The sequence below is a fragment of the Cydia splendana genome, chromosome 3, assembly GCF_910591565.1.
Source record: "Cydia splendana chromosome 3, ilCydSple1.2, whole genome shotgun sequence".
NCBI classification, from domain to species: domain Eukaryota; kingdom Metazoa; phylum Arthropoda; class Insecta; order Lepidoptera; family Tortricidae; genus Cydia; species Cydia splendana.
Window position 1 is genome coordinate 8464138 of NC_085962.1, and position 20012 is coordinate 8484149.

The 20012-nt window shown below is 35.8% G+C and overlaps 1 protein-coding gene across 2 annotated transcripts in view; it reads left to right on the forward strand.

Annotated features, from left to right (window-relative positions):
* Window positions 1-4200: 4200 nt before the first annotated feature.
* LOC134806502 (paired box protein Pax-6-like) overlaps window positions 4201-20012 on the forward strand; it is a 49431-nt gene continuing 33619 nt past the window's right edge. The window contains exon 1 of one of the 2 annotated variants that reach the window (XM_063779781.1): window positions 4201-4704. In XM_063779781.1, the coding sequence (XP_063635851.1) occupies window positions 4575-4704 (130 nt within the window). In that variant the 5' untranslated portion in view covers window positions 4201-4574. The remainder of the gene's footprint in view (window positions 4705-20012) is intronic. The other variant, XM_063779782.1, reaches the window with a different exon arrangement.

Below are 20012 nucleotides of genomic sequence, written 5' to 3' on the forward strand. Positions count from 1 at the left end.
GCCTGGCCTGCCACTTGATGTATCAATAACGATATGTAATTACGTCGGCTAGAGCCACACACATGTTACAATTAATGGTACGAGTAACACACGTTGCATTTCACACGTAGTGAATTGCAATAAATAAGTACCTATCCTATATTATCTTTATACGTAGGTGCCGATTAAATTTATATTAAAATCAACTGATAAACCTCACTTCTGATATCATCTAGCTATGTTTGTCTTTAATTGCGTATATTATTTACATGCGTCTGAACCAGAATACTTTTGAGACAGATAAATAATACCGACTTATGTTAATATTAAATGAATAAAGTACCTATTCAATTATTGTACCTACTGACTCTATTCATGCATGTAATATTTCTGCGCGTCTGGATTGCATATGTTTTTTTTATAATAAGTATTTCATAACAAGTTGCCCTAAAAGTTAGGCTTTTGTTTCGTATAAATAAATGAAATTGTTACTGAGTGGGGTGTGGCATGTATTTTAAGGAAAAAAACAATGAGAAAGTATTTTTTTGGCATTCTAAGATTATCAATGATGAAATCTACTTATAATAAAATGAAAAGTATAAATTACTTGATTTATCATAGCTAGTTGTAACAGTGACATCATCAGTTCAGTCAGTCAGTTCAACATTTTATTTAAATAGAAAAATATTCGCTAGTTGATTTGACTTTTGCCCTTAGTATCGTAACTAACACATTTTTTTACTACGTTGTTAAAAAAATCTGTGTTGTTACAAGACATTGTTATGTGGATATACACGGTAGCTAAAAATTAACTGCATTCCTGTTGTCAGGGAGGTTTTGAGATTATACTGAGCAACTTTTACTGGGACCAACCCCGAAATCAATAAAAAAAATTTTACCGTCCCATAGAAAACGGACCAGTCAAAATGTATGAAACACCGAAATTTTTTTTTCGCGTTTTCGGTTTGGTCCCATAGTAAAAGTTGCTCAGTATGATCCCAAAACCTCCCTGGCAACGGGAATGCAGTTATTTTTTAGCTAGCCTGTATATATATAAACAGCGTAAGCTTGATGCATCAGGTATAGTGGCTTTTTAAACACGCTGTATGTATAGTTAGTTTCACGGCAAGATAGGTACAATGTACATGTCCTTCGGCAATGCGGTGTCAGATAAAAGTCGGCGAGTGTCCGAGGTATAAATAAATATATTCATTAGGCGACACCCACGCTGTACCGTGGCACTAAATCGTACGTGTATCGCCCCTGTCCCGGCGCTACAAGGCGATGCGGCCACTTTCAAGCGGCAGAGAATAAAAAAACACCGGGCCTGCCTTCTTATCCTTTACTAATATGAATGGGAAGAGTATTGGTACGCACACTTGATGCTTAAGTGAGTCTAAAAGTATCTCATACTTATTTCGGAATACACAGATAATCAGGGAAGACTAATCAGCAGTATAAATTCTGGCGAAAATTATGGTAACATACTTCTATCATTTTGTCCGTATAATAAGAAAAAATGCCAAATAATTATACTGAAACACATCCAACCCGTTAGTGCCACTTGCACTATTCAATAACCCGAGGTTAAGCGGTTAAACCTGGAGTTACCATGGTTACCATAGTACAATTTGACACTAAATTAAACGGTTTAATCACTTAACCCTGCGTTAGCGGGATGGTGCAAGTGGGCCTCAGTAGATAAAGGCGCAAAAATCAAATTTTCTATAAAAACTCCACCTTATTATTGGGTTTATTTATTAAAAAAGTAGATATTTCGCGGCTCAAAAGATTTGCTAATCACTAGCTGCAATCAATTTAATAGTTGCTACTAGAGTTAGCATGCTATAATAAACTCTATTACATTTGTTTATGTGTCAAAGTAGTGTGTACATATTAACAAACAGGCAGATTTGTATTATAGAGTTCATCAAAAGGTTTCCATACTGTCATTACAGGCCACTTTCCTGTAATTAGTGTATTCAAAATAAATCCTTCCAATCCAGACAACATATTGCATTCAATAGCACCTAGGTACCACATGCCGTTCTATTTAAAGACAGTGATTTTATTCCACATATGGACACAATGGGAATTTTTAATGGTACTTGCACTATTTTTATTCTATGTATGTATTTTGTTTCTTTTGTTCTTTCATTAACTAATGATTTTTTTATTTCAGGCAACTAGTGGCCCATCGGAAAGAAGTAAAAACACATTAAATGCAGAATAAAGTGCAGTAAACAAGCGGATTACTCTAAACGACCCTCGTACACTAATAGCTACTTGAATGAATTGCAAGCTAAAGTACAGCATACATAACTATTTACTGTATTTTACTTAGTATAAATTAAATAAGTATCTCTTACTATGTAGTTGGAATTAGTAGTAGTAACCCGTAGAGTACCTATCATAAAAATCAGACTTTTTCCATGGCACTCAATCTTTATAATCAATTCCTACAGATTAATATAATCTAACTTGTGACTATGTATACAAATTCGATAAAAATGAGATCTTTATCTTCTCGTCTACATGCTGTTGTAGTCTTACAACGAAGTCGACACTGATGTGACACTGACATATTCGCTAGCCTGTGCATAACTTTTTAACAATACATATCGTTCATACCTGCGATGTTGTATAGAAAGTAAGTTACGCAGACGTTAGCGAATATGTCAGTGTCAAAGTCGTGGTAAGGGTACTGAATAAAAATACTAGTAATAAAAAGCTTTCACATATATTTATACAAGAATATCCATTATTACAAAAAAAAAAATGAAAATTGAACGACGCTGTTCCAATTGAATATGATTTAAATTTCATCGAACTGAATAAGTGTTACCTATAGGTAGGGCCTTGGGTCTTAAGAGGATAGGGGATTATTAAGGACCGTGTTTGACAACTTGTAGGACGATCGACAGCACCGCATTTCATCAATGGTATTGATATTATTAAATTTTGTCCTACAATGTGGTTAATCAATCTAAATGAAACGACACTTGAAAGGTAGTTAAATCTCTCAGGTCTTAGGCAGTAAATACATTTGAAAATAGCGAAACGACCGTTTAAATCACAGTAAGTGCGCTTAGTTTACTGCATTTTAATTAGTAATTATGCTGAAAAATAAGATTTCAAACACAGTACAAATAACGTTTTTGGCGTAAGTATTAACTACTCTTTACTTGTTAATATAGGATTAACGTGAGACCTTTACTGTATTTTAATCAGTAAAGTCTCAAAATTCACAGCCGACAACTTTATTACTGCAGTTTAGTTAGTTTTACCTCAATAATTTACTAAATTCTTCTGATTTACTGTACATGGATGCTTCGAGTTTTATATGTTCCCATTATCATAATCGCACGTGGACTATATACATGTGTGCGTCTTGACATGGTGGTCCAAGATCAAGAAAAAACAAAACAATCGCAAAAGTAGCACTTACTGTTGTTTAAGTACTTCACGGCAGTATACATAAATACCTTAAAACTAGCATACATATTATAAAAACATGTTTTAAAATTCATATTAACTCATATTTATAGACGGGTCTTTCGCGAATTTATTTTATTACCTTTATTTACCCGATAGACCCATACTTGTAAGTTAATATCTATTCAAAACGCAAAAGTTTTAAATATCATATTTTAAAACTAAACACTACAAATCACATTATGGTTGGTTAATAAAAACACAGTAATTACCTATCGATTGTAGTACCGTGCTTAGAATCAATTAGTTTTGACTCAACTTATTAATTATTTTCGACCGGTTGAAATTAAGTCTTGGCTCAAGTAAAAATCAGAATTACGAACTTACTCTTCTAATTAATTAAATATGAAAGTTACCTTAACACGCACCGCGTTTATTAGAACGGATGTTAAGCATGGTTAACTCGAACCACTTCTAATTAAAAAGCACACATTACACTGTATCTGTCTCTCAATATAGCTGTTATCTATTGCGTGCCAGAGAGGGATAGGCTTACATTAACACCTTCGCTAAAGAGTGGTAAAAGATCACCTGTGCTCACTACCGTAATTCTACCGGCGGCGGTAGTGCACCTGTCCCTTTCATGCGATTCAAGCTTAAGCTGAACCAAACGAGTGCGAGTAGGAGTAGTTCCGTTTGCTCTCGATTCCAAAAGGTCCGTAGTGCAACGCTTTTGTAATTGTGAAATGAACCTTAATTGTAGAAACTATATGATTCTAAATCGTGTTTGGGAAAGTAAGCCGTTCGAATTTAAAAAGCCAAGAACGGGACGGAAGGTTACAATCGAATCGAGCGCTGCCGTAATTTTTGACGCGTTCGGAAATCGAATTAAGAGCGTTAGAGTGAGAGGTGCGCGGAGGCTCGAGTCCGTGAAGGCAGTTCTTGTTATTGTTTGGAGCGGTGATTTTTTTTCCGAGGCGTGCGAATGGGAGTGGGCGCCAGTGGGCGCGTCGGGCACCCAGCGCGCTCTTCAGTGTTCTGGCTGAGCTTCGAGTGAGCGCGTGCTTGCCTAGTGCGTCCGTGCCGAAGGTATAGGTCTCGGTTCCAGTGTCGGACAGATAAGACGAGGTCTGAGTGTCGTGGTCTGGCCGCATGTTATCATGTTGATATCGGCGGGCAGCGGCCCCACGCCAGAGTTCTCCCCCGCCTCGTGCTGCGCGCCCTGGAAGATGGAGCCGGCGCCGCCCGCGCCCGCTGCCATGCCACAACCCCTCAACATATCACCCAATGGTGAGTGATTTTCGTTTCCTTGTTAGATACAAATTTTGGAGTAGCTATCTTAATCAGCTTACCAATGTTCAAGATCAATTAGACATTTGTGTGGTTCTTAAATTTACTGATTAATTTAAATGGCGTACACATACTCGTATATAAAAATATAGTAGATATAAGGGTGACTCAAATCAAATTATAGCCTCATGCTAGAGGTAAATATTAAATATCGTCTTAATGGATAAGTTTTCTATTATTTTCATTTAATTCTGTTCAGTACACAGAAATAAATACATTGTTTAAACGTAAAATATAATGAAACAATACTACTAAACATAAAATTAGCTAAGTCCATGTGCCGTCGATAAGTTGCACAAATCGGCGAAACAACATAATCGTGCTTGAATACGGCCACGGGCACAATATTTTTTAACGGAAACTTAACTTTGTTATTGCCGTATTGAAGGTAGGCGGCGATATGGGTAATGGGTATATTTCATAAGGAATTATTTCAGTCAACCGAATACTCTGTAAAGTGTCATTCTATGGAACTTGCTAACTATGTAAACAAAAGTGACTAGTACTTAAATTCATCATTCAGAGACAATTTCAATATGGCGGTTTGTTTACATAGTTAGCAAGTTTGACACTTTATCTTTAGGTATTTAAATAAAAGTAAACAAAATCTACCCTCAAATGGCTCCTTAAGCCAGTTGAGGGTATCTAAACATTACATGATTCAATAATGTAGGTTAATGTTAGGTCGTTCAGTGACTGGTCCAGTCGGTTTTTTGGTCGGTTAACCAATAAATGTTATAACTACCTGAAAATCTACAATTGTTTGTTTACTTTTATTTAAATACCTAAAGATACAAAATATTCATATGTTTTTGCAATTTTAATATCCCATCAACGTCCTCAACATTATCTACCATTGCCCAACATTTCCCAATAGGAATTAGACAAAGACAACTGTTTAGTAAAGAATCACCGTGTTATAAGCTTACAAGCCAGGCAATATTGGGCATAGTAGGCAATGTTGAGGAAGATGATGGTATCTCTTTTTTTCTGCGTTTTTTTTTTACCTCTGTACTCTGTTCATATAATTTTCTGTTTATTTTTAACTGTATGGTACACAAGAAAGAATATTTACTTAATTACCTATAGTTCATTTTTTACAATCTTGATGTGTCTTTTAATTGATGCGTAATCTGCGATGCGATGCTTGATGCGTCTGATTGTTGAACTCAGCAGCACCTATAAAGGCTGTCATATCGGTGGAGTGTGCGTAAACAACATTAGTTATGCAGATGATATGGTGCTGCTGACTCCATCAATCAACGCGATGATCACTCTTCTCAGTATTTGTGAGAAGTATGCCGAGACCCATGGACTCAGATACAACGTAAAGAAGAGTGAGTGGCTTGTGTTTAAGGCTGGCTCCAAATATTATCCTGACGTACCACACCTAAAACTATGCGGGACTCCTCTAAATAAAGTCGTCAAATTTAAGTATCTGGGTCACTGGGTCACGGAAGATCTGAGTGATACCATGGATATGGAACGTGAGCGTAGAGCGTTGTCAGTCAGATGCAACATGTTGGCGCGTAGGTTTGCACGGTGTACGAAACAAGTCAAGGCGACGCTGTTCACAGCATATTGCCAATCTTTTTACACCTGCAGCCTATGGGCCAACTACACGCAGAAGGCCTACAACGCTCTACGCGTACAATATAACAATGCTTTCAGGGTTCTGATGGGGTTGCCTCGTTACTGTAGCGCCTCGGGGATGTTTGCCAATGCCGGAATAGATGGATTCCATGCCATCATGCGAAAGAGGTGTGCTTCAACCCTGAGCAGAATACGGGACAGCCCCAATAGAATCCTGGGCATTGTCTCAGAAACGTGGGACAGCCCCCTAATGAGGCACTGGCTCGGTCTGCATGCGCCAGTTCCGTATGTACCGGGTCATAGGTTAAGTTAGTTATGTTTTATTTTTAAATTTTAATGTATTCTTTAGTTTTATATGATGTTAACCCTAATTTTAAGTTTAGCATAATGATACTAACCCCAATGGACCTAAAGTCTGAAATAAATTATTTTTATTTTTATTTTTATTTTTATTTTTATTTTTTTAATTGAAAAACACATTTTAAAAATAAGCTACGGCAAATTTGTAACAATTATGAATCTAATACGATCATTTATATTCTTCTGCTTTCATAAGTAATAGTTATTGATTTGTAAAAAGCGTTTTTCCATTAAAAGACATGTCAAGATCGCTTACCATCTTTCAAGTTCTTTCTAATGCTAAAAAAACGAACTATACATGACAAAAATAAAAATCGTCGACGTAAAAAAGAATGCATCAGTATGTTTATTTTCTATTGCGACTGACAAATTTAGCTGAATGTGGATTCGAGACTTCACATACATACATGTTTAATTAATGCATGTTTAAGAGGAAAGGGGACGGCCGCTTCTCCATACAAACGTAGTCTCCATTTTCCTCTCTAGATATTAACATTATTAAAAAAATATATTAAGAGTTAGGAGCATTTTTTTTTATGACATCAGTTTTTCGCGCCTAATTTATACAGTAATCAAAAAATCGAAAAAAGTCAAACGTAGGGACATAGCTATGGTGAATATACATCAAAGTATGTAAAAATAGTTTTCATAACGTCAATATCCAGAGAGTAAAATGGGGACTACGTTTTTATGGAGAAACGGCCATCCCCTTTCCTCTTAATTAAAGCATACTATGAAATAAAGTGTCATTCTATGGCACTTGCTAACTATGTAAACAAAACGCCATATTGAAATTGTCAAAGAATGATGAATTTACTAGTGACTTTTGTTTACATAGTTAGCAAGTTCCATAGAATTACACTTTAGGCTCTTGTTTAAGAGGAAGGGGATGGCCGCCTCTCTATACTAAACATTTTCCTCTCTGGATATTGACATTATGGAAAATGTTTTTAAGTAAATAATTTGATGAAGGTATAATATAACTATAGCTATGCCTCTACGTTTGACTTTTTTCGATTTTTTGATTATTGTAAAAAATAGGAGCGAAAAACAGTTTTCACAAAAATTTTCAAATGCTCCTAACTCTTATAATAATTAAAAATTCGAAAAAAATCAGACGTAACGGTTAATAATATACAAACATTTCCAGTGATGTTAATATCCAGATAGGAAGATGAGGACTAAGTACGTTTGTATGAAAAGGCGATTTCGCGCAGGTCCTCCACTTTCGTTTAAATTTATTTACTTATGTTTCTATCAATAATTTTAACAAATCAGTTTCACGTAACCAAACCTTCCACCACACCACGATTGACAGTACGAGTTAACCTCGCATTAACCGGCGGAGTTAACCGGAAAACAAAATAAAAACAATAAAGTTCTAAATAAATTGAAATCATACATCCTGATAACTTGATAAGCAATCTCACTACATACTTAGGTACTTAATAGCTTATTTTTGGGGTGCAAAGCGTGTCTGTTTAAAATACATATTTTATGTTTGCTTTGATGCCTTTTTATTTTTTAAATTTTAAAATAGAAGTGTATTTTTCTGCCGAAAATACGCCAAGCTATTTGAGGCAGCTAAATAGTCGCGGTATCAACTTTATAATAATTATTACTATTCATCTGTTTGGCTGTTTAACGGGCCTGTGCCGTCATTTGATATGGCCATTTAAACTTTTTAAAAGTTTGGAACTCGACAATGGAAATAATGGAATTTGTATGCAACATTGCAGTCCCAAAATCGAGACTGCAATGTTTTTAACTTTTTAATTTTTGACTGACCATAAACTCCGCACTTCGCGACCTATTTTTTATACGGCAAAGTCGACTTTGCCGACCATTTTTGAGAAAAGTTCTTTTATATACGCAAAAATATTTATGCATTTTTTTACTGGTGTCACATTGCATAGTTAGGGATGTTAGAATCTCCTGATATGCATTTTTTTTGTCCGTCTGCACAGCTACGATATTAAAATATACCTCAGTAAAGTCATAAACAGATATATTTTCATAAATACAAAAACGTTTATTTCATTATTTTTACAGCAGTTCTTAGGTATAAAGGTTTAGATATTTATGTGAGTAGTCCATCTTAGGTATAAAGAGCAGGTAAGTATTTATCTAAACAATGTGCAACAATTTGATTATGCAAATAATGAAAAGGTGCGGGTACAGCTTGCTGGATTTATACCCGCCCTTGGTCAGCTAATTGGAGAGGTTTCACGATTATTTAACATATTATACAATTGACAAAAAAAGAGAACATTTACATAGTTAGGTAACACTAGTTTTTTACGGGGTAGTTAACAGTGGAACAGAATAATAAATTACATAATATATGCTCGTTTTTGTTATACCTTTATATCACTATGTGACCCATTCTAAAAACTTTCAGTCTTACTTATGCACATTTCATATTGTATTTTATTTTATTTATTAATTAAATTTATTTAAACTTGTAGTTAGTGGTAGTTAATATTATGGAAGAAGTATAAGCGTAGACTTTCCAGAAAGTAATCGTAGATAATGTTCAAACACACCCTTTCGTCAGTCAAGAGCCTTAGCGCGCGTAAGGAGTAGATCGTCATTTGTCATCGGCGCCCGCGCACCCAGCTGCCGCGATGAGTGAGCGAAAACCACTGCCATCGGGACATTGTTCGCATTGTGCCGCCGATCGAACTAATTAATCGGTAGATCGGCCGCTAGATTGCCCGGTAGCATTTCCGGCGGTGGTTGCTCAATATTCACCCGACATTAGATCGAAGCGTAGCGCCGGTGACAAGCGAAAGAAGTCGGTTTTCATATAGTATGATTCAAAATATACATTTCACGTTAATTTTGTCACTGTTCCAGAATTTGCAGAAATAACCCAATAATAACACGGTTTCGTATAACATTAAATTATAAAGAGGAACCTCGCTAACTCCAACCTCGATAAGGCGAAATCCTCACAAACCTCATAAAATGCTATTTCCTTCCCTTCAAAGCCCAAGACCTCCATAACTCGTAATATGTATTTAACCTTCTTAAGACAAAGTAACCAATGATTCCCTTCAAGGCTACCTTCAAGGCCAACACAAATTTTATCTCCATAACTTGAAAACTGAAAAAAAGAAGAATAATTTCATTTATTCATAGCAAACTAGAACTACATACTGACCTTTATAATTCGAAAAAAATGTACGTATTCTTTTATCACCTCTTCTTTTTCCGTTGGCGCTACAACCCTTTGTGGGTCTTGGCCTCCTCCACAATCTTCCTCCAGTTGTCGCGGTGCCTGGCGACCTTCTTCCAGTTGGTAAACTTTCCCATCTTCCTAAGATCTTCTTCTACACAATCTATCCAACGCTTCTTAGGCCTGCCTTTCGGTCTTTTTTGTTGCGGCGTCCACCTTGTCATGACCTGACCATGTTTATCACCTCTATATCGCAAAATTATTTATCAACAAACCTCTGTAACTCGAAGAAAATAAAAAGAAAGTACTTACCTCTCTTATACGTTTTTTTTTCATTTTACCTATCACCTAAACCTCTTTGAGACGAAGAAAAACCTGTAAGAACCTCTCTAAGTCGATAACCTCTACGAAAACTAGATCCTATACAAAATCAATTTGAAAAGTATGATGAAATAAAAACATTAAAGAATATTAATTTAGAAGCAAATTATAGGCTTACTTATACATTTATGTCATTATTACATCCTTCGTACCAAAGTGACTCTACTATACTCTGTATCTTTAGGTACCTATTTAAATAAATGTAAACAAAACTACCCTCAAATGGCTCCTTAAGTCATTTGAGGGTAGATGAAAACATTAGATGATCAAATAATGTAGGTTAAAGCAGGTCGTTCAGTGTCTGGTCCAGTCGGTTTTGTATTTGTTCGGTTAACCAATAAATGTTATAACTACCCGAAAATTTACAAATTGTTTGTTTACTTTTATTTAAATACCTAAAGCACCCTAAAGATACAGACTATAGGTAGGTACCCCATGTTTGATAGGTACGTTTTGATTAACGATACCAAACAAACCGACAGCATCAGACGGAATTTATGGCCGCAGAGACGTCGTTGACTATTTAATCCGATCAAAGATAGTGTTTGTAATAGTCGAGAATGCAAACGCAGTAGTAGGATCTGGTATAATAGCTCAGATAACCATCTAAATGTGAATCGTAAACTTGTATATATGCTGAGAATAAATTAATTACTAATTTATATAGTTAATAATTAGCGGCGACGTTATGTTTGCTAAAACATACATGATTGCTGTGTGAGTCACAATACATTTGCTAGGTGAGTGCTGGCAACAGGCATTGTATTCTTAACGTAGGCGAGCGTTTGACTTAGGCAAAATAGTATGGATACCCTCAATAAATATGCGTTGTAAGATCCCATTTTATACTGGCTTGTCTGAGCTGGCTATCTGGTAGTCCGCGATAGGAATTCGCTGTAGTCTGTTTTTCACGTCAACGTTTATATTGAGGCAGGTTTGATCAGGTGCGCTAATAAATCTAATTAACATTTAAATGGTGATCACGCATAATAATCAGCTGGCTTGGTAAACTGAGGCGATGCTGCTTAATTAGTAGACAATTGTAACTATGTGTTAATGGGGCGTTAAGTCGGCTACACATTCAGTCGCTCATTGTGAACACTTGTACAAATCGAATGACAGTATTTGCCGGCATTTAGTTAATCCCAAAAACATTTTTAATAATTTGATTCATCAAATTTTTAATTTGATCAAATCGAGTAATGTAATAATTTTCGACCAAAATAATTTTATTGATGGCTTGCGGCTTCGTTTGATTTGACATTTGACTTTACAAACTAAGTACGAGTATAATCAGTAAGTACCTATTATTGCTATAAAAGTACATACGTACCTATATCGCAGTGAACTAGTTACTTTATTGCCTTTCTGCTAATTATATTTGAACCTTGTCTTAGTTACCACCACTGAGCAAGACAGTTGCTCATAGGGCAATAGAGAAAACGGTCCAAATTATTGTCAAATGACGTCATAAATGCCGTAATCAAAACAAAATAAAATCCTCCAGTTGGTCTTCTCTTTCGGTCACACTTTGATCGTAGAGCTCAATCTAGGCGATATGTATGTAGATCAATCAGTGCATGATCCGTTACAAAATAATTCGACAGAATTTGAAATAAGTACTGACATTCCGCGAGCGACTTACGTTTATAAGCACGAGCAAAATGAGCTAGCGTCAAATTTCTATCAAATCTTAAGGCGCTCTTATACTCGAGTTTTACGTTTTCAAGGGGGTGAAGCAGACGCGTGGTAGAACGGGCAGGCGGGCGCCCCGCGCGGCGCACCGCACCATTCCCGCGCAGCACGTCTACGTCCTTATTCTGACGACATCGGTATTCTGAATTGTCAGTTCCGGGATTTTTTCCGGCAATTAATATTGAATAAGATTTATTAGCAAATTCGAATTTTGATGAGTACTTAATGAAATTAAAAATGGTAGTAGGTAAGACGGTGAGTGTAAATAATTATTAATTATATACAATATAAGTGTATACCGCGACAAACTGAGAATCTAATCAAATGATACCAAATTATTATGAGACAAAAAATAGTACTTACTAATAGACATTAAAAATGTAATAGAGCTAGACCAAGAAAAATCTGCAACGATTTTGATTGCACACGCAGTGCAAGTGTTATTTTAAACGTCAATCTTCTATGAAATTATGAATAACACTTGCACTGCCTATGCTATCAAAATCGTTGCAGACTTGGTCTAACTCTAGCAGTCAATTTCGGGCAAGTAGGTAGTGAATATAAGGAAGAATACTAGCAAAGCTAAGATAATTTGTGGGACTATTGAGTTATGCATTATGCATAGCTCCAATAAGTACATAAAATTAGCTGTACAAGAAAGAATTATAACAATTTATAACTCTAACTGTAATACTTACTATTTTTCTAATTTTGAATTGACGAGTAAAAGTCAAGCATTTAAAGATTGTAATGACAAAAAATACTTCTACTTCGACATTCGAGTTAGTGCTCAAGAAAATAAAAAAAATCTGCGGAAATAATTCGTATAATTTTGAAAATTGGCACAGTTATACCTTGTGGTGTCCAGATAACCATACTTAATGTCCTCGAGCTTAGCGGGTGTGCTGAGGGTGTAGGGGGGAGGGGGGTGAAATTCCCTTTTTTTAGTTTTTCGTAAATAACTCGTAAATGGTGGCCAATATAAAAAAATCTTGTTAAACGTTAATAATCTACACAAAATTTTGTACAAAAAAGATTCAGTACACTTTTAGCAGGGATCAAAATTTAAAAAGATAATAAAGAGAGAAAGTTAATTATATTAAACTCTAAGGTTCCTTGTTTTTAGTTTTTCGTTAATAATTTGAAAAGTATGACTCATAGCAAAAAAAATCTTATAAATAAATAATAAACATAAAATTTCCTACAAGAAACATGTAGGACACTTTTCGCTAGGATCAATATTAAAAAAAACCGGGCAAGTGCGAGTCGGACTCGCGCACGAAGAGTTCAGTACCATAATGCAAAAAAAAAACGGAAAAAAATGCAAAAAGAAAACGGTCACCCATCCAAGTACTGACCACGCCCGACGTTGCTTAACTTTGGTCAAAAATCACGTTTGCTGTATGGGAGTCCCACTTAAATCTTTATTTTATTCTGTTTTTAGTATTTGTTGTTATAGCGGCAACAGAAATACATCATCTGTGAAAATTTCAACTGTCTAGCTATCACGGTTCGTGAGATACAGCCTGGTGACAGACGGACGGACGGACGGACGGACAGCGAAGTTTTAGTAATAGGGTCCCGTTTTACCCTTTGGGTACGGAACCCTAAAAAGACAAAGCAGCGGGTAAGTTGTTATTATGTATAAGATTTTTTTTGCAATGAGTCATACTTTTCAAATTATTAACGAAAAAATACAAAAAAGGAACCTTAGAATTTATTATAATTAACTTTCCTTCTTTATTATCTTTTTAAATATTGATCCCTGCGAAAAGTCTGTACTGAATCTTTTTTGTACAAAATTTTGTGTAGATTATTAACGTATTACAACATTTTTTGATATTGGCCACCGTTTACGAGTTTTTTAACGAAAAACTAAAAAAAGGGACCTTAGAAGTGATTATAATTGAATTTCCCGCGTTAATATCTCTTTGAATATTGATCCTAGCAAAAAATTGTACTAAATCTTTCTTGTAGGCAATTTTATGCAGATTACTTATGTAATAAAATATGTTTTGCTATGCGCCACCGTTTAAGAGTTATTTACGAAAAACTAAAAAAAGGGTCCTTTAATATCAAATATCTCACTTCCGGTCAAGAATTCGATCAAGCAACCGGCAAATTCGGATTCAGCGGGGTCTAATTAGGTTAAAAAACCCGGTTGCCAAAAAGTAATACGATTTGCCAGGCGAAATCGGTATTATGAAAAATATGACCAGTCTAAAATATTTGAATCCTGTATATCTATGTTTAAAAATTATTCAATTTGATTAATTTTATAGCCTTTTAAAATATGTTTACACAATTTATCAATCGTGACTGAATTCCGGATTGGTTAGATGGGTGTGTGCCTTTGCTGCCCAACTTGTTATAAAATGACAATATGACGGACGAATGTCTGAAATGTCACCGTATTTAAGAATTATTTTGCTTTTCTTCGTAAGCATGTTGAAAAACATTGTGTGTATAACATATTTGTATATTTATTAGTGTCCGACCGAAACATGTTTTTTTGCCGAAACCGAAACCGAAACCGAATGTTCGGCTTTGGCTCTAGTTTCGGCCGAAACCGAAACCGAAACCGAAACTTTTGTAGACTTGTTAAAATCGTTGAAAAAATGTCATAAAACCGCTTTTACACACATATTATGGGGCTGTCAACACCCAATGTCCTTGAAAACGATGTTACTTAAGCAGTTTTTTTAAATAAAATTACTAGAGTTAGACCAAGATAATTCTGCAACGATTTTGATAACCCATGCAGTGCAAGTGTTACTTTAAACGTCAAAACTTCTATGAAATTATGACGTATAAATAACATTTGCACTAGTAGCACTGTATCAAAATAATTGCAGAATTTTCTTGGTCTATTCATTCACCAGTCAAGCTAACATGTAGATACAGGTTCAACCAAAAAACCAACCAAAAACGCGAGCGCAGCGAGCGCGAAATTTTTTGTTAACAATATCGCAAGGCCGGGTACCGATCTTCACCTGGGCCTAAATGTTCGAAGTGCCCCAGTGAGGCGAACTTTCATGCGAAGTCAAAGCCGTGCTTCAGTCTTCAGGATAAGTAGTTAAGCACAGACTCCAACCAATGTCCATTGTATTAAAAAGCGAGACCGCAGGCCGAGCATGGCGCAGCGAGGCCAAAGGCTAAGCTGAAGTAGAGGACACTGAGGACATGTGGAACACAAACCAATGGTAAATTGAGGTAAAAAGTGAGGCTAAGGTCGAGCATTCGTATGAAAAACTGTACTGGGGACACTTTTAAGGGTTTTTTCTTCGTTATTATCAATAGTCAGCTGTTCAGCTTCGCAAAATATTAACTATTGAGAAAATCAACTTTGCGGCACTATTAGTTGAGCGTAGCCTTTAGCCTCGCTCAAAATTTGCCATTAGAGATAGATAGAAAAATGACTGAATAAGTGAGTGAATAAGAGCGAAAAAGACATCGTTCGACTCGGGCCGAGCTGATTTTCGGCCAACGGCTACGTGCGATAGTGCTATCTCATTCACTCCGATACAATTAGACAGTGTGCGCGTTATAGGTATTGACAGCCTCTTAAGACTGCGTCGACCGTCCAGTGGCGCTCTCATTAGTGGAATTGTGTTTTATAATAAACCAATTAATTTCTGTACCTATACATGAATCAGTATATGTAGGTATGTATTAATATTGTTGTCCTACTTATTCCCCAACTTTTGGTCTTTGTCCGAAGTACCATTTCATAAGTTTCGGCCCGGCCGAAAGGTTCGGCCGTTTTTTGGCCGAAACCGAAACTACAGCCGAAACATGATTTTTTGGCCGAAACTGGCCGAAACCGAAACCGAAACCGAACCTTCGGTCGGACACTAATATTTATACTGTGATTACCCATTTTATGAAACGTCCGCTAAACTAGCATAGGTCCGACGCCGACAGTGGTCACGGGCGTACTGGCGTGAGGAATGGGCGCAAGGTATTGCCGCGTAGGGTGTAATTTAGTAAGCAAAATGTTGAATTCATCAAATGATGAATGAAAACATTAACGTTTCGATAAAAGGACAAGCAATAATGAAGATTTACTTAAAAGCTATCGACTGAAGTAAGTTTCATATACATTTTCGTCGTAGTACTTCTAACATAAGGAAATAAAGACAGTGTTAGGCATGTTTTCAACTTAAGATTCTATCGAGAAAATTATGAGCCGTTGTGTTTCTGACAAGCAATAACGTAGTTCAAGGACTGAAGTTATACATACTAGAAAATAATGCATGAAATCCTTGTAAAAGTCTGTAAATATGGTGACAAAAAAGCGCATTTTACTACACACCGCGCCTTAATATTCTTTTATATTTTTTAACTTCAACTTTTCAGTTTTGAATCTTTATAGACAGAACTACAATTATAATATAGGTACAGGATGTAACAAAAATAGTGGGGATCCATTTATGAACTCGGTATAGTGTTCTGATTACGAAACTTTTTTTTACGCAAAATATTGGAGCTTTGGCTGACTTGGAGGACTTGCCCCCTACTTTACTTTTTCCTAGCCAGAACACTATACCTAATATCCCCTCTATTTTGGTATTTCGCTCAGCGTGGGTACTGTGACAGCTATCAACTCCATACAACTTATAACCTTAAAACGCAAAATGGTATTTAGATGACAGCTGTCACCGTACCTATGTGAAAAATACTATAAATAAGCCAGAGCCGCTAAAAAGTGATAATGTTCACAATATTAACTAACTAAGACAGACAAAGTAGCACAGTAGCTTGACTCGGTATATTTATTAAAAGCTCACTTCCGTTCTTGATGCACTTCCCGCGAAGGCTACTAAATCTCTCGATCATCCTCACTGAATATGCAATGAGTTGATTTGCGAGCTTAAACTTATGCGATGGAGAAATGAGTATTTTTATGTAGGCTGTGTGTCATGCTTAATACATTTACAAGCGTTTATTTCACTTGTCCTGTTAGTATGTAAGTTTGTTGGATAGTTAGTGTGGGTCAAATATTCTAAGCTGAATATGACCGACTTCCTGATTTCCGATTGAGCTAAAAATTTGCATACATAATACATATATGTAAATCGGGTGACAATGCAATATTATGTTACCATCGAGCTGATCTGATATTGTTGACAGACAAGCAGGAGGTGTCCATAGGAACTCCGTGATGAAACAACACAACCTAATGTTTGAGCTTTTTAGAATTGTATCGATGTGTATTAGTTGCCTGTGGTAAGAAAAGTACGTATAACTAGTCAGCGAGAAAAACTGGTAACAAAAATAAAATTGTTGCCAAAACTTATTTATGACTAGCTACCCGCCCCGGGTTAGCACGGGTTAACAAATTATACACTTAAACCTTCGCCAAGAATCACTCTATTGATAGGTGAAAACCCCATGAAAATCCGTTCAGTAGTTTTTGAGTTTATAGCGAGCATACAAACAAAGACACAAACAGACAGACGCGGCGGGGGACTGTTTTATAAGGTTTAGTGATATGAGAGGCAAATTTAAAGGGATTATGTGATCTGACTGATGTTTTCGATTCCTATTTTACTAATTTAGAATTCGTGTAAGTCAATGGTTAGGCCACAGGATTTTTTTTACAAACGAAACATAATTTTATTAATTTTGAATCGAATTTGACAGGAAATAAATGTGTATTATCATCAGCAACATAAATCCAGACATCATCCGATTACCTATTTTTCAAAGCAAGAACTTGAACTAATCTCATGGGCAATTTAACACGAATCATTCGAATATAATATTTTATTACCGGACCGAGTATACGGTTTTTAACTCTTAACTGATCAACATAATGCATGCGAATTTTCAAAAACAATTCTAACGAATTTTAGTTGTAAGTGGCAACCATAAAAGGGGCCCGCGTGTACACTTTCGATTTCATATTAAAATTTACACGAAAGGTGGTAATTTTCCGGCTGCGCGATGACATTAATAGCGGCGAGTCTGCTCGGTAAACAGTATTTTTTGTATAAAACTGTTTCACATTCGGACGATCTTGCAAGAACTGCAAGCTCCCCTCGCTACATTTTGCATGTTTAACTCGGTGTGCAGGTGCCCGTATCGCAAGCATCTACGTTTATAAGTATAGTTTGTCGATAGCAAGAACTAATTGTGTAAACTTCCATCCAACAAATGTCTTAAAAGCGTCATTAAATGCTAACACATTTCAAAGCTGCGTCGCGGAACTTATCTTTTACGAAGATAATTTAACCTGTACACTTAAATAACTAGGTACTATTTCTATCGCTTATCAGACATACATTGCTGCTTCATTATTAGACACCTGGAAGGACACTAGATAATAAAAAAAGGATTAATGTCGTGTTAGTTTTCTAATTAGGTTGGCATACCTGTTCACATGTATGAAGGGTTTAATTTAAATCAACAACATTGTAAAAACATTGCACTAGTATGAACATTGAACTTGTTAAACAAACCACGTCACATGATAAGCATGAACCAAACCGGTGAAATAAAGTAATAAAAACTAGTGGTCGATAAATAGGAGCCACGACTGCAGTCAACGTCGAGTCAATACATTCTAATCAGTGATTTATTGCCCCTAATCCTCAGCTCAGCACAAATAAGCTATCTTGTCGGCTTAATGTTGTATCAGCTCAGGCGTGAACTCCCGCGTACCACTAAGTGGTCCTTCCAGTTTCCACTCGAAATATTTTAATAAGACCTCACTGCTCACGCACCCAAATAAAGACACACACACGCACGCACCCCGGCACTACATTAAAACATGGAGCGCTCGAGCTCATTTATTTATAATAGTAGCGACACTAAGGATCTACATTTTTGCTCTAAACGGTGTTAATTTATTAACCGTGGGCAGATAATATCACTTTTTTTCTTCGATTATTAAAGCGATTACACGAGAAATTATACGTCGATGTCCAGTTCTTCGTGCCCGATCAAAAAGTAAACCAATTCAAATAAGACCTTATTTAGTCTGTTTCGAAAGCAGTTTTTGCTTGTTCAGTGTGCAAAGGCGTGATAATACTTTTCTCGACAGAGTCGTCTTGTAGACTCGCTAATAAAAAGTGTAAAGTTATGACCAAGTTATGCCACTTGCATTAATTTCGATGCTTAACCTGATAAACAAATTATGATGGTGTATTAAGTTAATAGCTTAATTTATAATTGAATATTTTACGATGTATTCGTGTATAGCCATAATGGTATCAAGTTGTTTAACATACATAATTATCTGACGCTTTTGAAGACAAATTAGGCGAGATCGGAGGCGTTGCTCCTTAGCTAAATATGGCCAACATACCTAAACTTAGGATCCATTAGGGTAATCAAAGCAAAGTGGTCTGATTTCGCAATTGATAAGTTTACTCAGAGGTCAGTTTATAGCAGATATTAACATGTTTATTGATTGTTAAGTTTTTGAATTCAAGTTCAACTTGATGGCCCGGTACATCTTCTAATCCGGCACTGAAAAGGGGTGCAAATGATCCAGGTTTATTATCTTTGCTTAGATTTTTCGCACTCTTTAGAGGTAAATGGCTAAATGGGTGAATTGCAAAAACAAATGTAAGTACATAATTACAGCGTAGTTAAGAAGCTGAAGTTAATTGATTCATTTGTGTTACGAAAATTAACCATGTAAATTGTACTTATTGTATTTAATTCATACACATATAAGTCTATAGCATACGCCAACACACTTTCACGCATATAACATAAATAGAAATGGCTTAATTGTCGTAACACAATGGAATCAATTAAATTTTGACTAATTACAGGTCCTTAACAATGTAAGTACCTACCTAAAATTTTTTTGCAATTCACTCAAATAGTAGATAACAATCAAGTTTTCTTTAAATTTCTTATTTTAATATAATATATTGCTTCAACATATTTAAAAACATATCAAAATAATGTCATTATGCAGATTTGCTCTTAATCCGACACTACTGCGTCACCAATAATGCCGGATTAGCGAAATACATATCTTTATAAAACTTTCATGCTACCTCCAATTACTTAGTATTGT